This window comes from Drosophila innubila, assembly GCF_004354385.1.
Source record: "Drosophila innubila isolate TH190305 chromosome 2R unlocalized genomic scaffold, UK_Dinn_1.0 1_C_2R, whole genome shotgun sequence".
Classification (NCBI taxonomy): Eukaryota; Metazoa; Arthropoda; class Insecta; order Diptera; family Drosophilidae; genus Drosophila; species Drosophila innubila.
Window position 1 is genome coordinate 18637813 of NW_022995374.1, and position 26527 is coordinate 18664339.

Genomic DNA, 26527 nt, shown 5'->3' on the forward strand with positions numbered 1-26527 from the left:
TTCTTAATTTTGTTTTGCGGTTTGTTTCAATTCATTACGTGTATATTTTGTTGTATAATAAATTATGACTATATATTTTAAGAAGTATGTAAGTAGGAGGCGCACATTTTTCATATTTTTCTCTCTCATTCTCTCTCTATGTCTGCCCTATAAAGTATATATATCTATATATATTTGTAAATACATATTGTATATGGTGTTTTGCATCGATTCATATATTGCGTTTTCTTTTACTCCTCTATTCATTTCGATTACTTTACGACTTAGAGATACAACTTTTTAAAAAATTCTGTTGTTTTGTTTCTTTTAGAAAATGTGATATATTATTCGTAGGAGCGTTTAAAGCGAGTGATTATTAAATTAGGCTCACTAACGGCTGTGTAAATATTAAGATTCGTTTCAAGCTAATTTTTGACTTGACAGCTTGATAACAAATACGCAAAACAATTAGTTAAACAAATTTAAATAAATGAGAGTAAACAAACAATTGATAATATATAAAAAAAAATAAATAGTAACTAGTGAAAAAAAGTACACGTTAGACGTAAACCTATATGCAATTTGAACATTCTTTAAACATCGACAACCATCTTCTTGTGTATATCCGTATTGCCCACAACCGAACAGAACTCATCAAAAGAGATTTTGCCATCCTCATCCTTATCCGCGAAACCGATTGTCTTGTCCACTATTTGCTGCAATTGCGTGTCTTTCAAATTGTTGCCCACCATCATTTTCAATACCTAGAAATATTAAATTAATTTATAATCATATTTTATATATAATAAATGTAGATTTCTGTGCGCACCTGAAAGAGTTCGCCATTTGAAATGTAACCGTCGTTATCCATATCGTAGATGCGAAATGCAAAGCGCAGCTTTGACAATTTATCGCCCTTGACACTAAATTGGGAGACGCCTTGAATGAATTCCTTGAAATCGACTTCACCATTGCCATCCGCATCGAATATATCGATAACACGCTGCACCAACGGATTTTGCTGCAGTTCTGGCAACGACATGAACTCATCTACACTCAGCGCCCCCGAATTGTCCAGATCCAGTTTGCGGAAACGTTTGCCCAATCTACGTATCTCATCCGCATCAACTGCAATAGACCAAAAATATTTTAATTAATTTTGACAATTGGTTACAAGCTGATTTCATAAGCTAATTAGATCAAATAGCAGCTAAGGATAATTGGCCAATGACACTGGTTTAGTTTACAATTTACAAGTTTAAAATTTGTTCTTATTTTGAGTATGCTTTTAGTTTTTAATTTAAAAGTATAAATTATAAAATAAAACTTTTGTATTATTGCTTTGTTCAACTTGTCACTATTTTTTTAAACTTTCTTTTAATTACCAAAAATTCCGTTATTTTTTGTGTTATTTGAATTTTAAATGAAAAGAACACCATTTGTTTACAAATGAACTAGTTCCGCGAATAGAACAATAAATGAACAGTTGTTTCTCTCTAAGCTTTACACTGTGCGGTCATCTCGCTCTAACAAATGGCATAAAACGAGCAAGTACCATGCCAGCATAATTCATATTCCAATTGGAAATAAGTTGTTGCTGGACAAACAAATGCCATAGATAACAGTAATAGCTATGTGTTAAGCCTGCAACTGTAAATGCCAGTTGGATCTACAAAATGTAAATATGTAGATACGTGGTTTAATATGCATTTTCTTAAACAGCTGGCCAAATTCAATTCAAATGACATTGACTGTAGATATGTGTATGCATATGTACATACATATGTAAAATTTACTTACAATTTGAGCACATTTCCATTGGCAGCGACGATTCATTTCCCTGCAATATAAAAACAATAATAAATTAATAACCGCAAAGTTGACTATATCCTAAAATAGCATTTCATTATGATGTGCATAAAGGTTAATGAAAATCAAAAAGAACCTATAAAAACTGCGTATTTTCGCACAGCTCTTTTCTCATTTGTTATGTTCTTTGGGACCGCATCTTATTACCATTTTGTGTTTTGCCTTTTGTGCTCGATTTCCTTGGAAGCTAAAAATGTATAAAACACTAACGATAACGACCTTTTCTTTTATTTTTGGCAATTTATAAAACTGGCGAGAGCGACACACTTTTTGTACACAATGGCGTTTGACCATTCCCAGCACTGTTGCCAACTTAGCTATATTATAGCTTGTTCTGGCTATTTTTAGTGTTCGTTTGCTAGAAAAATTTCAAAATAGCTTTCAGCTGGAAATGTAGCTATTTTAAATACATTTCTGCTCAGTCTTGCTATTAATATGTGTGGTAAAACTGTGCAAAAGCGCCCACAAAAACAAATTTCGATGCTTTGCAGCCAGAAACAGCTATTGTTCCCCCTAAAAACTTGGCAACACTGGTGTGAAAACACTGTTTTCTTTCAAACGTTGCCACCCCGTCTAAAGGCTGCCACCTTGCAAAATTGCACCACTGGGAATTATGCCAAAATTATTTATTTATTTATTAACATTTTCAAACGCGCGCAGTTTGAATACTTATTTGTTTTTCTTTCTATTAAAAAAGTTGGATTGTATTTAGCTATTTTCCACCGCAATTTCATCTATTTTTCAAATGCTTTCCAGCCAAAAACAGATATTATTACAAATATTAAGACATTTTATGTTGACACAATTTCATGATAAAAATGTTAACGTAATGTTCAATCTAAATCAGCGGTGCCTAGCCTCTACAGTGGGTATAGAATTTGTCTCTGCCGGCGTTCTGCTGCATATACATACATACACAGTATAAACGAATTTCGGGTGCTTCGCCATGTGCTTGCGCATGTGCTTCGGCTTCGACGCTCTCTTTTGTCTCTTTTTTTTTTTGTCACTGCAGCAGTGTTGCCAACTTAGCCTTTTTCTGAACAGATCTGTCCTTTATAAAACAACGTCAGACGGAAAATATGTCAAACATCTTCTAGCTAAATATCTATCCTGTTATATAAATTCTAAAACTTATGAAATTCATGAGAGCACTTTGTCCATAAAAATAAGGTGCCTAATGAATGTATATTATTAATAATAGCAACTAAATGTCAACACTTTTTATGATAAAAGCATCTGTATTTCTTTTTTGGCCTCTTTTTCTGTTCGGTTTGTCATTATTTTTGTCGTGATTTGTTGGCAACACTGCATTTTAGCAAAGCGTGGAGAGCAGTTGCTGGTCTGCCGTCGACTAAGGAAGACCTCGCTGCTCAACTTTTTATAACGATCGAAAATCACGTTTAAGTCCGAAAAACTATTTGGTTTTATGAGATATCTCAAAGAAACTGATACAATATGCATTTAACTTGGTTTTATAAATATATCCCGACTAAAGTTGGTTCACATCGCCACTATATCATACAGCTGTCATAGGACCGATCGGGTCAAAATTAGGTTTAAGTATGAAAAACTCTTTAGTTTTATACATCCTGACCGAAATTGGTTAAAATCGGACCACTATATCATATAGCTGTAATAGGACCGATCGGTCGAATATTAAGTCTCAGTATGAACAACTTTTTTTTACGAGATATCGTAACCAAACTAATAGAATATGCATTTAAGTTAGTTTTATACATCCTGACCGAAGTTGATTCAAATCAGACCCCTATATCATATAGCTTTCATAGGACAGATCGGGCGAAAATCAAGTCTTAGTATGAAAATCTTTTATGTTTTATGAGACATCGTAACCAATCTGATAGAATATGTATTTAACTAAATATTTTTTCCATTCTTAGTTTTTGCCATAGTAAGTACGGAGGCTCCGACAGTCAAGTATGCTCGACTGTATCACCGGCCCACAAATTCTTATTATTGTTTCGTTAATTCCTTTTTATTTGATTTTAAAGGATTTTCATTTGTTTTATTTTATGGTCAAAAGATTTTCGCGGTGTGTCAAACAGAAAAAACATCTTTCTCGCAGGCAACTTCGGGGTTTTTCTCACTCATACATATGAAATGCCAATGTTTGGGCACCGCTGATCTAAATACATATACTTGCAAGTAATTAAATAACATACAAAATAGTACACACTTTTAAATTGCTTCTGAAATTCATTTATGCATGACCCGAAAAAATAGACAAATTCTTATTGTCAAATGTTTTTAAATATATTCCAGGTTGTTCCATTTTTTGATGGGGCCTACAGATTATCCCTATTAAGACACCTTCTATTTTTATATAAGATTAAAGCCGAACTAAAATTAGCCATTCTAATCAGGTAGCGCTATAATTAGCTAGTTAATGTATTAATAATGACTTTGTAATATTGTAAAGCGCATTTAAGGTCAAACTGTGTCTGACATTATGACGATCAAGCCTCTTTAAAGTGGATTGCCCTTTGTGAATCATCCCGGACGTTGGTAAATGAAAGTGAAAGCGCATTTGGTGGTTGTCCCACTGTAGGGAATTGCGGCTGCAGTTGTAGAGCTTCCCCTAGTCGGTGTCACTCTTTAAGTTTACATCAGAAAGATAGTAGCATTTACTGCCCTTTTCTACTTTTCATAACAACTTGGTAACAAATGAGGTTGGATCTCAAACTCATTTAGCGTGCGGCGCGACAAGCGAACGGTCATAGGAATAGAGGAATTCAGAGTAATGTCACAGAGCATCAAGTATTCCCATTTCGATGTCAATGGAGCCGGAGATGTGAGACGCAATGTGGCTATCATTGGTGCTGGTCTGGTAAGTGTGCATTTAATATATGGACATATTATAAATATTATTCTTATATATATCTCAAAAAGAATGTAATATTAAATACTATAGTTTTGAAATCGATTAAAAATGTTTTGTAATTTTTCTTTGAAAATAAAACATCGGTTTCAAGAATTTTATTCAAAAAAAAGAACATTCAGTTTTAAACAAAAAAAAGGAGTTTTAACCGAAGAATGTGAATATTAATAAAGTGGTTAAGTTGTGTTCGCTATTTGAAAGAATTTACGGTTTTCGACCACTTTTATTTTTAAAGGTTTGCGAGACAGTAAAAATTATACGAAATAAAAAATAATTAATGGAAGATATCTCAAGCAATATGCTTAAAAAAAGACTAATCTGTAAGGTAAAATAAAAGAACAATTTGTATGTAGTTTTATTTTTATTAAATTTAAAGAACTTTAAGACATCAAAATCAGGTTCATTTAGCATTAATTAAGCTGGCCGCTTATCTTATCTGCAATGCTAAGCATATTTTGGTAATCCAACCCGAAAGATAAAGATAAACATAATTACATGAGATAAAGCTTAAAGATATGTGAATTGGGATTTATTGTCATTTAACAGGTGGGATCTCTGGCGGCTTTGAACTTTGCTCGCATGGGCAACGAGGTGCATCTGTATGAGTATCGGGAGGATATTCGCACCGCCCAGTTGGTGCAAGGACGTAGCATCAATTTGGCCTTGTCGCAGCGGGGAAGAAAGGCGCTGGCTGCCGTGGGGCTGGAGGAGAAAGTGCTTGCCACCGCGATACCCATGCGTGGACGCATGTTGCACAATGTGCGTGGTCGCACCAGCATTGTCCTTTATGATCCTTGCACCAAACAGTGTCTGTATTCGGTGGGTCGCAAGCAATTGAATGAATTGTTGTTAAATGCTTGCGATGAATTTGCCAACATTCATTGCCACTTTGAGCACAAGTTGGCCATGGCCAACATTAGTGAAGGTCAAATGCAATTCAAGGTGCCCAAGGAGCAGCAACTGATCTCGGCCAGCGCTGATTTGATTGTTGGTTGCGATGGCGCCTTTAGCACATTGCGACAACATTTGGTGCGTACACCAGGATTTAATTACTCGCAGGAGTATATCAATACTGGGTATCTTGAGTTGTGCATACCCGCCAAGGCTGGTGAATTTCAAATGCCACCCAATTATCTTCACATTTGGCCACGCGACTCCTTTATGATGATCGCCTTGCCCAATCAGGATAAATCCTTTACAGTCACTTTGTCAATGCCCTTTGAAGTGTTTGAAAGGATTAAGACACATCAAGAGCTGTTGGATTTCTTTCGTAAACACTATGTGGATGCATTGCCCTTGATTGGCGAGGAGCAACTCATTAAGGACTTTTTCAAGACACGTCCACAGCACTTGATGTCCGTGAAGTGCAAACCTTATCACTTTGGAGACAAGGCTTTGATTCTGGGAGATGCGGCTCATTCCATGGTGCCTTACTATGGCCAGGGTATGAATGCGGGCATGGAGGATGTCACGCTCCTCACATCCATTCTCAACCAGCAACTGCCGCTGGATGAAGCCTTGGCTCAGTTTACCGAGTCCCGTTGGAAGGACGCCTTCGCCATTTGTGATCTAGCCATGTACAATTACGTGGAGGTAAGTTTATTAATGTTTATTATTTGATTTATATTAAAACTCTATATAGAGTATTACAAAATTATTCTTGATCAAAAAACAAAAAAAATCTTTTTACAAAGTTATAGTTTTAAAATCTTGAGCAGTTTTGAAAATATCTTGATGCTGCATCTCTATGATGCAGGCACTACATGAATCGGAACTAGTTCGGTAATTTAAAATTCATATCTAAACTTTTTTGTTTCTTGAAATACATACATTTTAGCAAACATTTTTTCAAATCAAGTTACTATATTATATAGCTGTCATAGTTAAGATCTGTGGAAAATTAAGTTTTTGTATGGTTATCTTTTTCGAGCTTTAATATATTTATACTAAATAAATAATATAAACTCAGTTTATTTGAGCAATAGTTACTTAATAGCTCGAAATTGTAGGTAAACTGTAAATGGTTTATAATCTTTATTGTTTCTTTTTTCCTGTTTTCTTGATCAATTTCATTGGATCTTTGCAGATGCGTGACTTAACTAAGCGACTCTCTTTCCGCTGTCGCAAATTTCTGGATACGACTTTGTTCCGTTTGTTTCCCAGGTTTTGGGTTCCCCTCTACAACAGCGTCTCGTTCTCCAGCATGCCTTATAGCCAGTGTATTGCCAATCGACAGTGGCAGGACAAGTTCCTAAACAAGGCTCTTGGTTTCAGTCTCTTGACGAGTTTCCTCATTGGAGGTGCCATTTATGCAAGACGCTTCCGCTAACAGCATAACGGGATTTAAACACACTTAATATTGTCAATATTTGTATTTGGCTAAGATACTTTTTTATGCCTTTTTTTTCCAATAAAATCTGTGTATAAATTCTTGTAATACTTTATTTTGAATATTAACGAACATTACATTAGATCGATAATGATCTTCATTGAGCTAAGTATATGTTATCGATTCTTATATCGATTTTTAACAGTTCTTGTTTACAAATACATACATACAAGCGGATTATAATTACATTCATACATAAATACATTGGTATTTATTCAAAATAACTCTTTAGCGTGTTGTTAAATACTACGCATCGAATTTTGGCAATCTAAATTGTTGTGCACACACATACAAATGAATAATTTTATTTATTTCTGTTTATTTACGGCATTGTGCGCAGCCACTAATGTACAATGAAATGTATGCTTTAAACATATATTTAAATACATACATACACACATATAAATATCTGTATTTTGTCACGTGTTTTATCGTATGCTTTTTGCGGATATCAAAAATAAGAACGAATGTTATGATTAACCTTACTGAATTAAATGGCAGCACTGGCACTACAAAAGTGGTCGCACTGCCAGGCAAGGTCGGTGTCGCAGCTTTGTCTTGCCCCGCGCGCGCACTCTCTCAATTTCATTTCTCTTACACACACTCTCTTTTATTTCAATGTCGATGCCGGCCGGTATTTCAATATGACTTGTAACAACAACAATTTACTTTACATGAAATTCGTTTGCTAATCTACAGACTGAAAGCTGTCAAAAGCTTTGGCGCACTCTTTATCACATCCTCGCTCTCGCTCTCTTCCGCAGACTATTTTGAAGCGTTCATGTTGAGTTGCCAGCCAGAATTAGCAAAAACGTAACAGGCCACATGTTGCTTTAGCAGAAACTAGGCTTAAAAGTGAAAACACGGCCAAAACAATGGTCGCCCAGTCGCGACGTCTGACCCACTGCTGTGAAATGAGCGTTGAGTGTGAAGCAGCAAACGGCCAAAAAGTGCTCTTTCTCTCCCTTTCTTTCTCTCTGTCGCATGTTCGACGCTTAAATCATCTAATTGTTGTTGTTTAATTTTCAGCGATTAAATGTGTATGTAAAAATGTTTAAATTCAAAAATACAAACATATGTGCTTATGTAAATGTGTCGTTTTTGTTGCTGTGTACACACTTATATACAAATATATGTATGTATATATGTATGCCGCCGGCGATTTAGTTATTTGTGAACTTTTCGTTGCTCACTTTTTATTTCAACTTTTCAATTTTGCTCTCTAGAATTGTTGTCGCCGTTGCACAGTGGGCATCAAACTATTAAAAACATAGCATTTTATGCTTAAATTTGTATATTGGTAATTAGTACAGATACTATCGTTGGTAATCTATCCCTAACAATTAACTTGTTTATAATGCAGGTGAACCCGAAGTCAACAAAATCTTTCTAATAAAATAAAAATACAGTCGAACTTCCCTAACTCGGCTTTTTTTATGCTTCTGTTACCAGTTGGTTTGGATATGGCCTTAAGCAAACTAGAAGCCCTTTTTTTTTTTTTTAGAAAGTAACAAGAAAAAAAATTTTGGAGTCCCTAATTTCCGATTTATTAAGTGAAGCTTATCGTAAAGTAAGAGTAAAAGCAATATGAAGTGCATGAATTTAAGTAACTTATTTCTGATTTTTTAAGTCATGTTTAACTTTAAGGATACAAAAATTTAACAGCTCGAAATTTCAATGTATGAGTTTTTAGTCACTAGTTTCTGATTTTTTATATTTTTAAGTAAGCTTGTGAGCCCAATAAGATAAAAAATAAAAATAAAAGAGTGTTAGAAGTAGATTAAACGTTTAATAAACAGTAAATTCGTATAGAAAATAGAATCGAGAACATAATTCAAATGAGTACTATACTTATACAGTGCTGCCAGATTATACGTATGCTTATTTAAATGCTAACTGCTATTACATTTTTAACAAAGAGATCACAATTTAACATGAATGAATTTGTAGCTTTTGAGCGTCATAGAAGTTCACCCCCGAATACCTCACTCTGCATTCGCACCAATAGCGGTTTTTCAAAAAGTCGTAGAACAAAAATTTATAGATTTTGAAGGGGTATAATTCCTATCATTAGATCCAAGCTTTTTTAGCCACAGACAAACAAACAAACTGACTTTTCATCTCATTTTGAGAAGTCCACTAAAAATTTTAAATTTAATTATCTTTTGAACTAGTTTAAAAAATAAATTTTTTTGCCATTTTGTAAGTTATGACTGAACCTTTCGATCGGTAGATAATTTTATTTGATCGGACAGTCGTAGCAAATTTCCATTGTTAGCTGCATACATTGCTAGTCGCCTTTTGTACCCTTCGTGCTGCTTACGTCACTAGCGCGGACTGCCGTCCGCAGTAATATACTAAAAAAAAATTCCATAACTCGAAGTCTTCATTAGTCGAAATTTTCTTTGGATAATGGTGATTCGAGTTAGGGAAATTCGACTGTAATAAATAAAATAAATAAACAACCAAGAGGTATTTCTCGTTATCAAAATAAAATAAGCAATATTTTTTATATGATAAATTAGTTACTTGTCTAACTGTATTTATGTACAGAAATCACAATCAACTTGACTGCGAGTTAAAAGTAATAAATACAAATATTTTTCGAAATGAATTTTTATATCTATAAATGCATGAAATTTGAATAGGCAACAAACTTTTCTGAACAACAAACAAAAGAAAATAATCAAAAACAATTTAGACCAATGGAATTGACATTCGGACCATAGTGCGCAGTCGACGTCCGCGACGCGTAGCAGCCGCGATTTATACAAACATACGACGGACGCGTTCGCTTAAGCAACAGCAACGTTCGGCCATCAGTTGCTCGTCACATGTTCGACACTCAAGTAGAGAAGAGACACCGACACCTCAAGAAATTGAAATTGAAATAGAAAGAAATCGTGCAGAAAATTGAAACCAACGATCTTTTCTGTGACTCCACTGACCAACATAACAACAAAGACAAACCGATAGCAACGATAAGTTTTGAAAGTGAGTGCTAAAAGTATTGACGAGTTTTCTTATTAAAAACGTTAAGTCTACTTTAGTTGCCAACGCGCCGTTTGCCGCCCACAACATTCTCGAAACTTTTAGCAACGTGCTTTTTATATTTTCTTTTCATCCACGCGTGTGTTGTGTTTCTTCTTCGTGTGTGAAATACGCAATAAAAAATAAAAGGAAACGGAAAGCATAATTATTAAGCACATAGCAATTAGGGTTTTAAATGTCAGTCAGTAGTGTAGTGTAGCAAAAAAAAGAAAAGAAAGAAAAAATAAAAGAACAAAAAAACAAACGCCTGCAGTCAGCTCGGGTTGTTGGATCACGTTCACGTAATATATAAACCAAAAACAACAACAAATTAACCATCCTACTTGCGGGTGGTTCACAACAACAACAACGACAACAACATCAACATATTGAGCTTTCTTTGAACGCTGCAGTTTTGCCTTAGTTCTCTTTCTCTCACCTATCCTACTGCTGTCAATTTGCTGATTTTCTGCTGCTGATTTATTTTAATGCAACAAACTGTTTGTGTATTCACAACTTTTTTTTAATCGTGTGAACGTTACTAATCACGTCAAAACGGAATACGTGTCGCGCACGGATAACGGATAACGCGTTACATACTCCCACTATCGCCAACTTTCTTCGTTTGCCTTCCTTTGGTTCGTTCGTCCTTGTTTGTGGCCGTCAATCTCTTACGCTCTCTTTGACTAGCATACATATCTCTCTCTGTGTGTACGTGTTGAAAAGAAAGCAAAGCGACATTGCGTCTCTTTTTTATTGCGATCATTCGTATTATGGCCGTTTAAGCACGAGTTATCACTCCAATTCCCCAGGTAAATATAAGAAATGTCTATCAAAATATTGATTTGGCAATTAACGTGATTAAAGTGCAATCTTTGCTGCCGGGTCTTAGCTTGCCAAAAGAAAACCTATTACTCTCTCTTTCTCTTTCTCTCTCTCTCTCTCTCTCTCTTTCTGTTTGAAATATATATAATATGTAAAACTGGGCTATCTGTTTGTATCATTTCCGGCTTGTTTAAATATCACCTTCAGTCGGTTTTTTTTTTTTGGGATTTTAGCCCTGAATAAAATTAAAACGCTTTCCTATATTTCAGAATCTATTCTGATTTTAGAATTTAAAAACAACTTTAATTGAACAAAGTTGCACAAAAAATAATTCTAATTTTTGTAAACGTCAAGAAACGGTTTTTGCACAATAAAAAAAACACCTATAGATTATATTTTTAAATTTACCTTTATCTTAGAGGAATATTAATACGCGAAATTAAAACAGCTTACAGATTTTCACTTCTGATAAATCTTGTCGAAAGTGATTTTATCAGAACAATTACTTGACACACTGTATATGCCTTTATTAGGTTTAACAAAGCAGCCTTTGTGAATATCAAAAATATTTAAATACAATTGTCAGTCAGTTTACAGTCAACATAATGCAATCAGCAAATTAATTCAAATAAATTCGTTTCTGAGTGAAGATCTTGGAATCTTGGACATTCCAATTCTAAGGCTGCCAAGCATTTTCCGGCTTCAAGCCATAACACAATCGCCAAATGGGAATTACATGCTACTTATCATGGTCAGCATGAAGATCTATTTCAAGTTTAAATTATCCAACTAAGGAGATTAGGAAATTCAATCAGATATATATCCATCAGTCTTCACTGAGGTAAAGTCAACTTTTTTAAGTTTCGAAATCCAGTTTAGCATCAATTTTCCAGTTCCAGCAATGGGATATAGCATACTTTTTAGAGATATTACTAAGCTACAAATTTATTTGTTTCATTTTAATTTTAAATTGATTCGGAAAATATGCTTTACAATTGGAATTCGAAATGGGCATAATTTAATTATTTCCACTATTTTATTTATATAATAAATTTATATGGCTGGCGTATATGAATCATCTATATATATATTTGGCGTAATTCAACTTAACGATATTTATAATGATTGTAATCATATTTCTTTGACTCATTTGTCAACTTGGAATAACGTATTCAAGTTGATTTGATTGAACTAAATTGTTTAGATTTTGTATAACTGTGAATAAACAAATTCAAATTTAACTATTTCACGGAATCGTTAAGTTTATAAAGGGTTAAACTATGTAAATATGTACAAACAATTGTACATATGCAAATGTGAAACAAAATTGCACTTTATGGCATACAAATTCCAATTCTTAATGGCATACTAATTAAGCGATTTCCCAACCCATAACAAAATCAATTGTGACTTATATACACATGTATTGTGAATGCTAAAAGATTGCAATGCACAAATAATATATACCTACATACAAGCAAATGTACATACAATATGTTTGTGCGTATTTTTGTACAGTTTGCATTTAAAAAAAACTTACATCATCTTATCGTGGGCTCAAGAGAGCGGAAGAGCGCAGTGCTGACCAAAAAAGAGAGAGAGAGAGGGAGAGTGTGCGAGAGAATGCCAAAAATGGCAAGCAATGTTTTGTAGTTGTTATTTTATTGTTGTATTGGTGGACGCGAAAGTAATAGAAATTGCGCGTTGGAATTGAAAACGACTTGAGAGTGACAACGACAACAACATTTAGTCTATGTATGTCTCACGGTTTAGTATTAACTTCTTCTTAGCAAGCACAACAAAAAAAGTGCTAAACCAAATTGATAAATGCTAAATCAAGGGCTAAAGCGATAGGCAACTAAGAGATCGCCAAATATCAAATAAATTATTTATTATATTATAAACAAACAAAAGTGTGCTTAAATAACAACAAATGTACATACAGTTGGGCAAGAAAGTTTATTGGCAAATGGAAAATAAAGTACATATGTATGCCCTTTGGCATTTAAATAAATAAAAATCAATCATATTAACAAATATTTCATATAAAAATATATATACATATAATTTATTTTTATTTATCTTTAAATTTTGAATTTTACTATTTTAAAAAATAAAAATACAAATTTATGAATATTTATTTTGTCAAAACACTTTCTTGACCAACTGTACATATTTATTTCAAATATACAAAACTACAATGTCTTCTTATCTTTTTCTTTCTCTTTTCTTTCAATTGGCAGCAAACAACAGGGCAAACATTTAGATGAGAAGACGCAGTTAAAAAGTGTATGCACAAAATAAAACGTCAGTGAGCCAGCAAAAAAAAAAAATAACAAAACCAGCCAACAATCACAGCAACAATAACAACAACAATATCAACAACGACTACGAAAACAACAATAAGATATTAATGAATTTTGTGATTATAAATATTTCAAAAGTACAACAAAAGCTCATTTAATAAAAACAACAACCAAAAACAACAAAAAATCGCGTCGATCACGACGGCAAAACCCCAAAAAATATATATAAAATCAAATCAAAGCGACAAAAACAAAAATAACAACAAAAAAGAACGCACAACAACAAACGTGGCAATAACTAAAACAGAAAGCTTTCGGCAAAGCGGCAACAACAACTACAACTATATCAACGAGAGCACAAAACGAAACGTAACGTAACGAAATATCAAGTGCAAGTGTCGCTCTCTCGCTGCAAAGCTCTCTCAGCGCTCACAATTGCTTTGTGTGCTTGAACAAAAAAAAAGAGAGTGTGTGTGTGTTTGAATGCCGATAGGCAGCAGCAGAAAAGCAGCGTAGTTAAGCGAAGCAGAGACCAAAGCCAATTGCGCATAGAACAAGCACAGCAGCAAAAGCGCAGAGAAGCCGAAATAAAAAATATATAAAAAAATAAAACTACAAAATAAACAAGTGGAAAATAATTAACAACAAAACAACAGCAGCAATAACAACAAAGTGTTGTGAAAATGGTAAACAAAGCCAATGGCAAGCAAGCGAAGGCGGACAAGGACAAACCGGCGACGCAGCAGCAACAACAACAACAGCAACAGTTGTTGCCAAGTAACAAGAGCAGCAACAATCAAATGAAAACTAATGAAAAGACCAAAAATGTAAGCAATAAATGCAACAACAATACCAACAATAACAACACAGCGCGTCCAAAGAACGTTAGCAATAAGCAACAACAACAGCAGCAGCAACAACAGCCGCAGCAGCAGCAGCAGCAGCAACAACAACGTAGCAGCAAAAAAGCAAGACCCCAAAGACAGCAGCTCTTCTTTCAGCCATTAACACGCAGCAACAGCAACAACAACAATAACTATAACAACAGCAAGAATAACAACAACAACAACAGCAATCAGCAGCAGCTGCAACGTCAAACATCCACACAAGACAAAAACAAAAGTAACAACAACAAGTTGACGACAACAACAACAACAACAACATCAGCTGTTATATCTACCAACAATACTGAAAATGCTGTTAACAAAATAAATCCCGCCGATTTGTTAACAGCCGCTTTGGCCGTACCTTGTGCCAAATGCTCCAAGCCATCGATATTGCCCTCACTGTTGCCAGCCTCCCCCTCCTCGTCCTCGTCCTCATCCTTTTCGACCGCCTCTGTCAGCTCGGAGATGAGCAGCAGCAGCTATAGCAGCATTAGCAGCGATCACAATCAATTGGACACCAACATTATATATACAGGCAAACAATATCGCAAATCTAAGTCCTATATGGGTGTCTCACAATATGCAAACAACAAAGCAACAGCTGCCAACAACAGCAACAACAACAGCAACAACAACAGCAACAGCAGCAGCAACACCAACAACAGCAACAATCATGTGCCTTATAGAAGATCGCAGAGCGATCGCCGCAATTCCTTTGATCGCACATTTGCGGAGCGTAATCGTGATTTTGTGCCCATTGTACAGCCGCTACGTCCCGTTCTCTCCTCATCGAACATTGCCGGAGTTATCGCCAGTGCCAGCAAATTGACCATCATTGAACGTTTCGGCAAAGGACGCGTCGCCTATCCCATAATGCAGGTGAGTTGATCATCCAGTTATCTGAAATATCCAATATCTATTACATTTTTATATGTAGTATAAAAAAAATACATCCTTTTTTGGTGGGGTTTTAAAGCATTAACTTAAGTTGACAACATCTAATACTTATAACAAATTTATATGAAGCTAAGTAATTTTTTGACCACGGTTTAACATTCTGCATATTCCCATATTATATAATGTACAATCGTTGAAAGTTAAAAAAACCTAAAGGTCAAAAGTTAGACTTTTCTCTATTAAATATCAAAATAACAATTAATGTTATTTTACAGTTGTCCATTTAATGGTGTTAAGAAAAAAAAAAAAGAATTTTTGAAATTTCTAACAAGTGAGTTTTAGTTTAATACAGGTCGGTTACTAACAGATCTCTCGATTTCATCATAACTACTATAAATGTAGATAACAATGTAATGTTATCTGAAAAGAAAATAAAAAAACAGAGCTATAAAAAGAGAAATCGAGTATGTTCTATTTAAGTATAGATTAATTAGTAATAGATTGTTTTATTCCATAAGAACAATATAATGTATAGCAATCGAGATAGTTCTAGTTAAGTATAGATCAAATTGTAAAAGATCATTCATTCGCTTTGTTTATGATTTTTAATGATTCATTTACTATTCCAGTCATTTGCCTCATGAGGTGCCTTTGAGTTTTATAACTCCGCCTCAATTTACACATTATTTGTTGCTCCATAACTACTATTGTATCAATATTCTAGGTAATCTTTCGTAACTTTCCATTTGTCTAAGTTAGTTTCTGACTGTGTGTGGCAAACAGTCACACTCACACACACAGACACGCATTTAGACACTACTCACATATCAATAAAGATTCGAAAAGTTCTTTCTAATCAGCACACGCAACACACAATCAGCATACAAACCCAAGGAAGCAGTTCTAATTAATGGCGCAAAAAAGAAATAAAAGATAAGGTAGCAATAGAAAAGAGAGAAATAAATTTGCAATAAAGAGTAGAGTTATTTTTGTTATTATTGTCATTGTTAGTTAGTCATCTATATATTTTGAATGCAGATTGCATCAAAGATTGAAATACGTATTTACTACGTATGATTGTAATTCTAAACGTACGTTAAGTTACGTTACGTTACGTTCAGTGTATACAACCATCACTTAAGAAAGTTACAGGCTTATCAGCATTTTTTTCAAAGGGAAATTCCCCTTTTCCCCCCGCCCCATCGCGTACTTCCCCTGAGTTTTGTGTAATTAGTTTTGTTTCCATTGCATTACGAACGTCGCGTCGGTCGGGTAGCTTGTTTATTTGATCAGTTAACAGTGGGCATTGTTATCACTGCACTTTGCATGTTGTTTGCACTAAGCTCAAGACTCTGTCCCGCCGCCCCCTCCCCATTATACATTCACTTGATTCAATTATGCCACGCATTAAGTATACGACCTGTTGAACATGTTTCAAGTTTCAAAAATATGTATTCGATTTCGTTTTCATTTGATTTTGATCGATTGCTACATACATATGCATATGTCTGTAGGTTTTTGCGGAAATCGGAAAACCTTGGAATATGTTGTTGTCTGCTCCACAGAAATAACAAAATATCAAAAGAGACAACAATAATAAAATAAAATAAAAATAACCATAGGCAATAGAAAAGCCAACATATTTTATTTATGCTAATTATTCGAGTATCTTAAGCACAAAACCTATTAATCTGCATATGTGAAAAAATTGTGTTCGGCCAATAGATACTTTTTAAAACGAAACTATAAGATGCACAGCTCTAAGATACCCCAAAATTACATAGCTATACTATATGCAAATATTTTTTTTTTGCGAAATTTAATTTTTATTAGGAAAATTCTTGGTTTTGTTAGTTATAAAGCTCTTTTGTCTGAAAACTGTGTCGAGAACCAAATATTTGTATAATATAATAAAAGAAAATAATTTATCTTGATTTTAAAATTGGTATTTTGGCATTTATGGTTAAATTTCTCCTTAAAAGAAAAAACATGATTTTTTAAAAACGAATTTTCTTGATTTTGGGAACCGGTTTTTTTTTATCAGTCTATGGAAAATTGTTTCTTGCATAACTTTTCTGATTATATTCCGATCAAGACTGGATTTACAGGGTAAATAAAGTGCATGGTACAGTATGCAACATGCCAATTTTATTATTTTCTCAATTTTGTATAACTTCAGAGATTGACGGAAAACTTGACCAGTTCCTTTTTAAAATTTCATCAGATTTTATTTCAGTAACATTTTTCCATCTGTTAAATCCATTTGCACCAATTAAGCAATAGTATTAACTACAGGGTATAAATACACAAAAAGTGCTTTGATTAGCATGTGCGTCAGCTCATCAGACGGCTAACTAAATGGCCAATAACTAAGATGAACTAACGAAACTAGTTCTAAATGTATGCGAAAAGGGAAACTTGTTTTGATTGGCGACTTGGCAACATTTCGATAAATACCAAATAGAAACACAAAAATAAACAACAAAAATATAGAAATAGAAATCAAAATAGAATCGAAAATGCAAATTGATTGCGTGTTAAAGTTTCTTTTAGAAAGCGAAATTTTGAAACAATTTTACACCAAATTTATTAGTAAGCAGTTAACAGACGTCGCAGCCTGTTAATAAAATCAACTTGGGTCTAATAGAACAAAGTTTGAACAACTGCTAGACGAAGAAAAGACTTGTGGAAAGATACAAATTATTGACGACCTTCAAAAAGCGTTTTACAAACAATCTTAACACACATTTCATTGGCTTTATTATCAAATACACATGTGTGTATGTTCATATAATTATTTCTTGAGAATCACTTCATCTCATTTATATTATTCGAGGGGGGGAAGGTACAGTGGGACGAGGTAGCGCAACACGTGGCTAAAAACGGAAACCGTTGACGTCTAGATAAGATAGTCGGCACTTGTCATCATAAAGCCAAAATTTCTTGGCATTAACTATGGAGTGTGTACTATATAGAAATATGATATTCAATCTCTGGGGTTTTTTTCTCGCCGATTCAAAACATTCAAAAATAATTTAAAGCTAGATGATTGTTATTAATCTGCGTTTATTTCCTACTCAAGCACGTCATAATTCGACCTAAACAATGAACAATACAAATACAAAATTAAACAAATTATTTAATAAAAAAAAGTGCAAAGGCAATGACGCTTGCAGGCACTGTAAATATTGTGAATCGAAGTACTTGCGTCAAGCAAATAACTCCAATTGATAATATTATCGTATACGTATGTATAATAAGTTAACTGGAAGTGATATAAATGTTAATAAGATTTTTGTACGAATACTTTAAAAATTACCATATTGTTGCAAAAAGTCTCTTCTCAATTTTACAATTAGTTAATTTTATATTCGACGATCAGTCATCCATTTTGAAAGTTTTTAATACAAATCCCTTGACATTTTTTCGAAAACTTTGAGCTCTCATAACTTTTTCAAAACTTAACAGTAAAATTGTCAATTTTACAATTAGTTAATTTTATATCAGTCATCCATTTTCCAATTTTGTAATACAAATCGCTTGACACTTTTTCGAAAACTTTGAGCTCTCACAACTTTTTCAAAACTCGACAATAAAATTGTCAACTTAAAGTAACTCAAAACTTTTAATTATTTTCTTTTTCAATTTATGAGTGTAATCGTAATAATTAGATTTATCGATATCACTGACATAAGTGTCTCAAGACCTGTCATATCTAAATAAAATAAGTTTTAATGGTTTATTCAAACATAATTCGATAAGTTCTTTATAAATATTATGGAGTATTTAATGTTCCAGGATGTTATTAGTCGAGTTCATGACATCAGCGTTGTTGACTGATTTTCATGATTTTGTGCCGTTCGCGGCTGTTTGCTTTTTTTTTTAATACATGTTTTGTTACTAGCTTTTTCCGCTCCGTTAATTATTTTCAGGCCAATTTAAGCTGCTGTCGCTTTTATTTATACTCTGTCAATATTCAAGGGGGGTTTATATTTAAGTAATTTATGTGTATAGTCTTGACCAGCATTAACAACTGATAGATATACCCGTTATAGGGTATCTGTACTCTTTTTATTATTGCAATATAATTTGCGTCGTAGAAATGATTGCTGATTTGGTAAAATATTGACGAGAATATTGCAGATGTATGGGTTAAATTCTGATAATTTAAAAATAGTCAACAGCTGCTGCAGAACCTCTGATATTGCTAATGATAATAATGATAATGATAATGATGATTTTATTATCACGTGTTCAACGCTCTGCCAAAACGAACTGTGGCTATCGCTTATCAAAAATGAAAATCATGGAAATAATTTAACAAATATTTAATCAAAATTGAAAAATATTTGCCTATATTTAATTGGACATAAAATGTTAGAAAGTTGTTAAATAACACACACACACCCACGTTGCTGGCAGCTGTTAAAATGTCTTTGTTATTGTTTAAACAAAAATACGTACAATCACTTGTTATTCAAAAGTCACAAAGTGTTAGCATATTGTCTTAAAAGGTGCAAAAACAAAACAAACGCACGGCTTTAATTAAACAATGGAGAAAAGTTGTTTGGCTACTGATGCGACTGCAAGATACCCTGAGCTAATCAAAGATCGATACATTTTTAAAATCTATCTAATCAAATATGCTGCTTGACAACAAACAAAAACTTGTACTAAAATTAGACAAAATGATACTTGAATTTAATTTCATGCTGAATTTAAACCAAGAACATAAAAGTATGCTATTAAATATTTCAAATTCAAGCCTAAAACTATGCAATGACATTTTGTTTAACTTGGATCGAAAGCTCTGCTTTAAAGCTTGCTGGCTACAGTGCTATTTTAAAGCTAGCTGCTACAACAGTTGCAGTGTCTGAAGTAGAGAGAGAGAGAGAACGAGAGGGAGAGTTTGTGAGCACGCATTGATATGACAGATAGCTTTATTATTTGACCTTTGACAAATTAGAAGCTTTTGGTAATTTGAGAGTTTTGTCATTGTGAGTAGCTCAACAATGTGAGCGCAATTAGCGCCATTAGCGAGACAAAGACAAAGCCTGAATGAGTTTGACCTGAGTTGACATGACGGACAACATTGTATTTGCCTCATATTAAGTCATTTAAACTGATAAGAAAAGCGCATAAATACATAAATGAGCAAGTAAATATGTACAGTATAAATATTTGTATATTAGGTAAATAAAATAATCAAATCATAATAAATAGCAAATAGAAATGCAACGACGACAAATCTCTGATAGCACTCGAAATGTTTGCGGTGTAACACACACACACACACACACATTCACAAAGATAAGAATTAATATGTATTTAAAATTTACAGTATAAAAATGATAAGCAATTCACGTCTTACTTTCGTTTTACTTGGAAACTTCTACAAATTGATTGAGGTTTCATTTAAGTTGCTTTTTAAGTGGTTTATCAATAGAACAAAATGCACTTGAATGTCTGAAAACACTTGACTCTATAAATATTTATTCAAACTAGTCTGAATGCAGCCTGTTCATGCTCTTATTGCTTTTTTAGAGGTAATATAAATATAGTTTCTCAGTAGTCAATTTTATGATTCGTAATGTACTTATGTTATAAATTATAAAGTTGTTTTGTCGGGAGTCTGACCAACTTCAAACTGTCATTTTGTCAAAACTGAACAGATTTTTAAGTAGAATTTAATTTTTATCATATTGTAGCCTCTTAATTCAAGCTGCATTCAAATCTAATTAATTTCTGGATCTTCGTTGGATTTTAATGCAAGCTTTAACTTTTAATCAACTACTTGTATTATAATTAGTATAAATCAACACATTATCACTTTAAAAAAAATACAAAAAAATGCAGTTCATGCTTCAATTATAAATGTGATTTTGTTTTTATAAAAGACTTTCCTACAACATTGTTTACATACTTTTTCGATACAAAACTATCGATTCACATTGCTATCGATAGAATTGGTAGGTCTAATAGACAACATAAGGATGTAAATACAAGCTTAAACAATCAATTTAATCGCATACCTACAATTGTATGCAAGGTATGCCACATACAATGTTGTTACCAACAATGTTGTTGCTGTTGTTGTTTGTCTATGTTTGAGTATAAGCTAAAAGACAAACAGACAGACGGACAGACAGACAGACAGAGTTGTTGTAGTTCTTTGTTTAAAATGCTTGCAATGCATTCGTGTGTGCACCTTTCAAATTTTTTCGCCTAATCTGAGCTCGACTTGCAATCGTCTCGTTGTTGTTGTTTTTGTTGTAGTAGCAGTAGTTGTAGTTGTTGTTGTTTTAGTTGCCGCTGTTGCAAGCTAGTTGACACAAAGCAGAGGCGAGAAGGCTGCATTTATTTTATTATTTGGATTTTTTCTTTTTCATCTTTTTCATCGCAAATTGGTAAATTGTTTAAAATATGTGTGTGTGTGTGTGTGTGTGTTGTAGTTGTTGTTTCTGTTTTGTTTTCTTACAATACTTATTTAACGGCTATAAAACGATTAATAATTATGCACAAACTTTCAAAATTGAAGTTTAACTGGCGCTTCTTATTTATATGTAGTTTTATACGAGCCGCCTCAATTGGTATTTAAAAGACATTTAACATTTATGCACGGCTGCCGGCTAGGCTGACATTTAAGCCAAACAAACAAGTGCCCCAAGCGTCAGTCAGTCGGTCTATCTATGGCTCAATGACACAAGCTTCAAGCGACACTAAAAAACGGATTAGATTATCGCGATTTAATGCAGCTTAAACACATGAATTAGCGAGCAGATTGTTTGGCAGGAGAAAAGCTCAATATTTCTGAATGAAAATAATTTACAGCGAAATTATATTAAAGTATAAATTAAATTAAAATAACTGAAAGCTTTACTAAGAAATAATATTACTGAAAACTTAGTTTATGTAAACAGAACTAACTAAGAAAATTATTTGTGCATAGACAATTTATAATATAAAAGTATATTAATCAAACTTTATTTTGTTTTATGAATATTAACTAAAAATAATCAAATCAAATTATATGTTTTTTTAAAGAAAAATTAAATAAATAAACTTTTTAGGAACTTATTTTTTTATTATCATATAGTTCTGCATAGGCAGCATAAGCAAGTGAGCTTCTTAAAACACACTAAACTTTAACTTAGTATTTTAATTACAATAAAGCTTGAGTTTCAGCTGCAGTTCAGCAATAAGCTAGTATCATTAGCAGCTGACACATTTTCTGGCCCATCTTCAACAAAAACTCCGGGTCACGATTAAAGTTTCGAATTCTAAGTAAACTAATCGCCATATTTCAAGGGCGTTTCCATTCTCATAACAATAATAGTTGAAACTTCACTTTAGATTAGTTATTTCTTTTTACTTATAATTTATTGTGGTTTTTGTCTTTGTGGCTTTAAGACTGTGACTTATCAGTGCAGAGTGCTTATCAGGTTTTATTTTTTGAAGTACAGGCAGTTGGGCTATTGCTGTTGCTGTCCAAATAGTTTTTGTTGGGAGTTTCAGCTGATATCAAAATTACCACATGGCTTTTTTTTTTAGCTGTAATTTGTTAACCGAATTTCTAAGAAATGTTTAAAATAGATGCGAAAAGTGTTGGCAAATTGTTTCTAATAGTCAACACAACAAACCTGATAAAGTGCTGCTCTTTATCAATTGTCGAAAAATGCGGAATATCTCTTAGTATGTGTGTGTGTGTGTGTGTATTTAAAAACAAGTTACTTCCGCTAATTATGAAACTTTTCTGTTTTTGTCGCTGTGTCTTCCTTCTATCAAAACAACAACGCTTAAATTAAAGGTTAAATCCAATATTTCAACAACAACAACAATAGTAATAATAATAATAATAGGTAAGATATATTGTCCAGCTTATTATTAGTTTATTTTTAGCTTGTTTTTTTGTCTGACTTGCAGAAAAAAATAAAACGAATTCGAGCCAAATTCGTAAACACTATGTTTAAAATTGAAGGCAATTTGAAAACAATTAATGACATGGCAAATGTGACGAAATTATATCATTATTATTTTTATTATTCACAAACGAGATACGAATTAGGCCAGTATGTTGTCGATTGTATTAATTTTTTGGGAAGTATATGAGTACAGTTGTGTTTCATTCCAAATAAATTGAAGATATCTTAAATAATGTACTGTAAAATATCATTTGCATTAAATATTTATATTCATATTTGTGTATTCCTAAATAAACAGGTATCTCATAATGATTGTTATCATTGCAAAAATGATATCTTGACATTTAACGTGGAAAGTTTCACTTTCTATGACGAGATAAAAGATATATTCAATTTCAATTGAAAGCTTAAACTCACGCACATGGCACATGCACAGGAGAGCTTTGAAAGCTCTAGCTTAAATGCATTGCAAGCTGGACGTTTAAACAATACATGTATCTTTTTATCAGTACATTTATTTTTTAATTTTATTTATTCGCAGTTAAAAGATTGTGTAAACTTAAAATTAGAAATTGAATAGAAACTGACATTTTCAAATTAAATTAATTAAGATAAACCACTTATATTTTTAATTTTTGAGTCGTCTCTATGATACTTAAAAAATCCGTAACAACATTTGCAATCTGACAGATACACAACTTGAGCTTGTCAGCTTTGCAATTTTCAATTTAAATTCAATTTAAGCTCAACTTTTATTATAATTACACTGCGGTTTTTAATTGTTCTTTACTGCTAAAACTAAACGTCAGTGCAATTCGAACTAAATAAATAACTGAGTCATCATTAAAAGGGGGGAAATCACGTGCTAAGATCGAGGCTTCAATTAACATTGAAATAAAACTTCAACAACAAAAACTATTAATCAAAATTTTTTTCTTTTTGTGTTTTGTTTAACTATTTAGAGCGCCACGTAGAATGCGGATGTTGAAAAGATTGTTGTGTGATCAACGAAATACATACAAACAATAAGATAGTGTATCTGTAGCTGAAGTATGCATGTATCTATTCTTTTTTTTCTTTTTTTTTTTAGATATACTCGATATATTCATGTGTGGCATCCACTTATGAATGGCGCATTTATTTTAAAATCATTTAGCTTGTTCCGCTATTGTTGTTGACCATTGAAAAATCGTTCATAAGTATGTGTGAGAAAAAAGAAACCAACAAAAATGTATTTAATATTTAGTGTTTTTTTTTAAACTTTTTTTTTTAACGATTTTTCTGTTACGCTTGCGCATTAAGCGCCGCTAATTCTTGTATTGCGACTGCTTTTTGCCATGAAGCGTGTTTGGAAGAGCTGAAAGAGTTCGGAAGACTGCCTTCGTCAAGGTCGTTCTACATATACTACACTAACATATACACAGATACTTAAATTACACTTATACTGCAATAACTGTCAGTATCTATTTATTGTTGGCACTTGTCAGTGGCTCCTCAACAATTCCTCTAATATTTTTTATTTCTGCATATATGTATTATTATTATTATTATTAATTTATTGTTTATATATATATTTTTTTCTTTTGCCTTGCGGCATTTGGCGGCTTTTTCTTTCTGTTTAATGCGCAAAAACACTAAACACGCTATATTTACACAAAGTTGTATAAAGTTATTTTGAAGGGTTACAACACCGCTCAACAACAACAGCTCAAGTGGTTCGCTTTGGTATGCGTCTTTAAGAGACCTCATACCAATCAATACCCTGTAGACAGTGTGGAAAACATAGGGTATTATATCCAAGCCTGTTAACTATTACAATATCAGCTTTATTTGTTAATAAGTAAATATTGTCTATAAAATATGTATAGTTATGATCGAGATAGAGTAACTGTTTTTCTTAAGTACCTTTTACAAACTTACTTATATTTTAATACAAGAACAACGTTGTTTTCCAATCAACCACAACTTTAAATACAATTTCCTAGATCTGAAAACCCTAGAGCTACTAAATTTCTAAAGCAGATCTCATACTTTCGGTTTGTTTCAAATTCTTATTAAAAATTGTAAGTAAATTTAAAATAGCATTTAATAAATCAGATAACGCAGCAGCTTTAAAAACAATTACCCAGATCTGAAAGAGCTAGAGTTACTTAATTTCTTATATCAATTTGCTGTGATGCTAATAGTTCATAGTTCTAGTTTATTTAAAAGATTTGTTATAAATTCAAAATGCAGTTAAGTAATTTGTCTAATCTGTTAATTTTCTTAAATTCATATAACGAAAAGCAGCATTTAAGCTACTGGGTATCTTCTTAACGCGTACATTCCTACTAAAGACTTGTGTTATTTTTCGTTTCTTTCTATGCTTTGTTTTGTTTGCCAAAGCAGCGTCAAGTAATTAAGGTTTACTTTATTACTGGTATTTACGAGTAAAGTGCCTTGCAAGTTGGCATTTTAGGCTTCTAATTGGTTTTTATAACGTTATTTCCTTTCGAAAGGTAAATACCTAAACCATGAGAACCAACTGTTTACCCTAAATTAAATCAGCTGTTAAGGAGAAACCCAACTTGACGACCTCACAATGCAAATAAAACCAATATTAATTATATTGAAAGTGAAAACAATGATCCTGACTGTCTGTCTTTAAGGTGTTATTTAAAATAAAGTTTATTTGAGAGTATAGATTGAGATTGAGCTAGAGTGATTAAAGATAGGTTTAACTTTCGTTTGAGAATTAGAGTAAATAATTGAGGTTGACTAAGTGCTGATCAAGATAAGCTCAACTTTTAATTAAATCAACTTTAAGCAGCCAGAGTTTTGGCCTAAAAAGCTCAAGCACATTCTGAAAGCTTTATTAAAAGTGAGAGTGAAAAATTTGAGCTTAGCTCTAATTTAACTGCACTTTCATGAGCTTTGACATTGAAAGCTCAATTAAATTCGCAAAACTTTCTTTGTAATAATATTGAATAAAATTAAGCTCATCTCTCAATTTAAGCAACTTTCATCTGTTTCAGTTTTACTTAAAAGGAGAATAAATTAAATAAACTTAAAGCAATGGCCTGAAAGCTCAAGCACATTCGAAAAGCTTTTGCTTAGGTAAATATATAATGAGGAGTGTTCCAGAAATGTAAAATAAACAAAAACCAACCGAAAATGTATGTGATTATGGTGGGTTTTTATTTCTGAAATATTCATTAATTACTTGATACAATTTTTGCACTTTAATTACTTAATATAAGCTTGATGTCTAATTATAACAATCTCAATTCGCTTCCCTTGATCTCAAATTGCATTAAGCTTTTAAGTGCTTAATAGATTTAAGATTTGAGAAGTGTTTTAAATTAATTTATCAGCAAGCATTTACTTATGAAATAAGCCGATTAAATTTGCCTGCATATTCAGGTATGCAGTTGACTTCACTTAGCCAAGAGTGCAAACTAAAACGCCAATTGCAAGAAATGAAAGGCACAAGACACTTGTAGGTTTGGTCTTATAAAATATATACATATTTAAAAAAAATAAAA

At 32.8% G+C, this 26527-nt stretch overlaps 3 protein-coding genes across 9 annotated transcripts in view; 2 read left to right on the plus strand and 1 right to left on the minus strand.

The window, feature by feature from the left end:
* Positions 1 to 190: 190 nt before the first annotated feature.
* Positions 191 to 2179, minus strand: LOC117785124 (calcineurin subunit B type 2). The gene is made up of 4 exons (XM_034623027.1): positions 1996 to 2179; positions 1780 to 1819; positions 809 to 1107; positions 191 to 743 (listed from the first exon to the last, which is right to left on the minus strand). The coding sequence occupies exons 1-4, from the start codon at positions 2140 to 2142 to the stop codon at positions 573 to 575; spliced, it is 657 nt and encodes a 218-aa protein (XP_034478918.1). The 5' UTR covers positions 2143 to 2179; the 3' UTR covers positions 191 to 572.
* A 2397-nt stretch (positions 2180 to 4576) lies between these two features.
* Positions 4577 to 7184, plus strand: LOC117783886 (kynurenine 3-monooxygenase). The gene is made up of 3 exons (XM_034621451.1): positions 4577 to 4696; positions 5294 to 6340; positions 6834 to 7184. Exons 1-3 carry the CDS (start codon positions 4610 to 4612, stop codon positions 7074 to 7076), a joined length of 1377 nt encoding a protein of 458 aa, XP_034477342.1. The 5' UTR covers positions 4577 to 4609; the 3' UTR covers positions 7077 to 7184.
* A 2721-nt stretch (positions 7185 to 9905) lies between these two features.
* LOC117783526 (terminal nucleotidyltransferase 5C) overlaps positions 9906 to 26527 on the plus strand; it is a 59992-nt gene continuing 43370 nt past the window's right edge. The window contains exons 1-3 of one of the 7 annotated variants that reach the window (XM_034620954.1): positions 9916 to 10978; positions 13235 to 14064; positions 14194 to 15063. In XM_034620954.1, the coding sequence (XP_034476845.1) occupies positions 13981 to 14064; positions 14194 to 15063 (954 nt within the window). In that variant the 5' untranslated portion in view covers positions 9916 to 10978; positions 13235 to 13980. Of the gene's footprint in view, positions 10979 to 13234; positions 15064 to 26527 lie in introns of all 7 variants that reach the window. The other 6 variants (XM_034620955.1, XM_034620956.1, XM_034620957.1 and 3 more) reach the window with 6 other exon arrangements.

Coding starts and splice junctions, on each gene's coding strand:
- LOC117783886 (XM_034621451.1), top strand. CDS start 4,610: ATGTCACAGAGCATCAAGTATTCCCATTTCGATGTCAATGGAGCCGGA. Junction 4,697..5,293: donor CTATCATTGGTGCTGGTCTG/GTAAGTGTGCAT, acceptor GTCATTTAACAG/GTGGGATCTCTGGCGGCTTT. Junction 6,341..6,833: donor CCATGTACAATTACGTGGAG/GTAAGTTTATTA, acceptor GGATCTTTGCAG/ATGCGTGACTTAACTAAGCG.
- LOC117785124 (XM_034623027.1), bottom strand. CDS start 2,142: ATGGTCAAACGCCATTGTGTACAAAAAGTGTGTCGCTCTCGCCAGTTT. Junction 1,820..1,995: donor AAAAGGCAAAACACAAAATG/GTAATAAGATGC, acceptor TTTATATTGCAG/GGAAATGAATCGTCGCTGCC. Junction 744..808: donor CAAATGGCGAACTCTTTCAG/GTGCGCACAGAA, acceptor TAATATTTCTAG/GTATTGAAAATGATGGTGGG.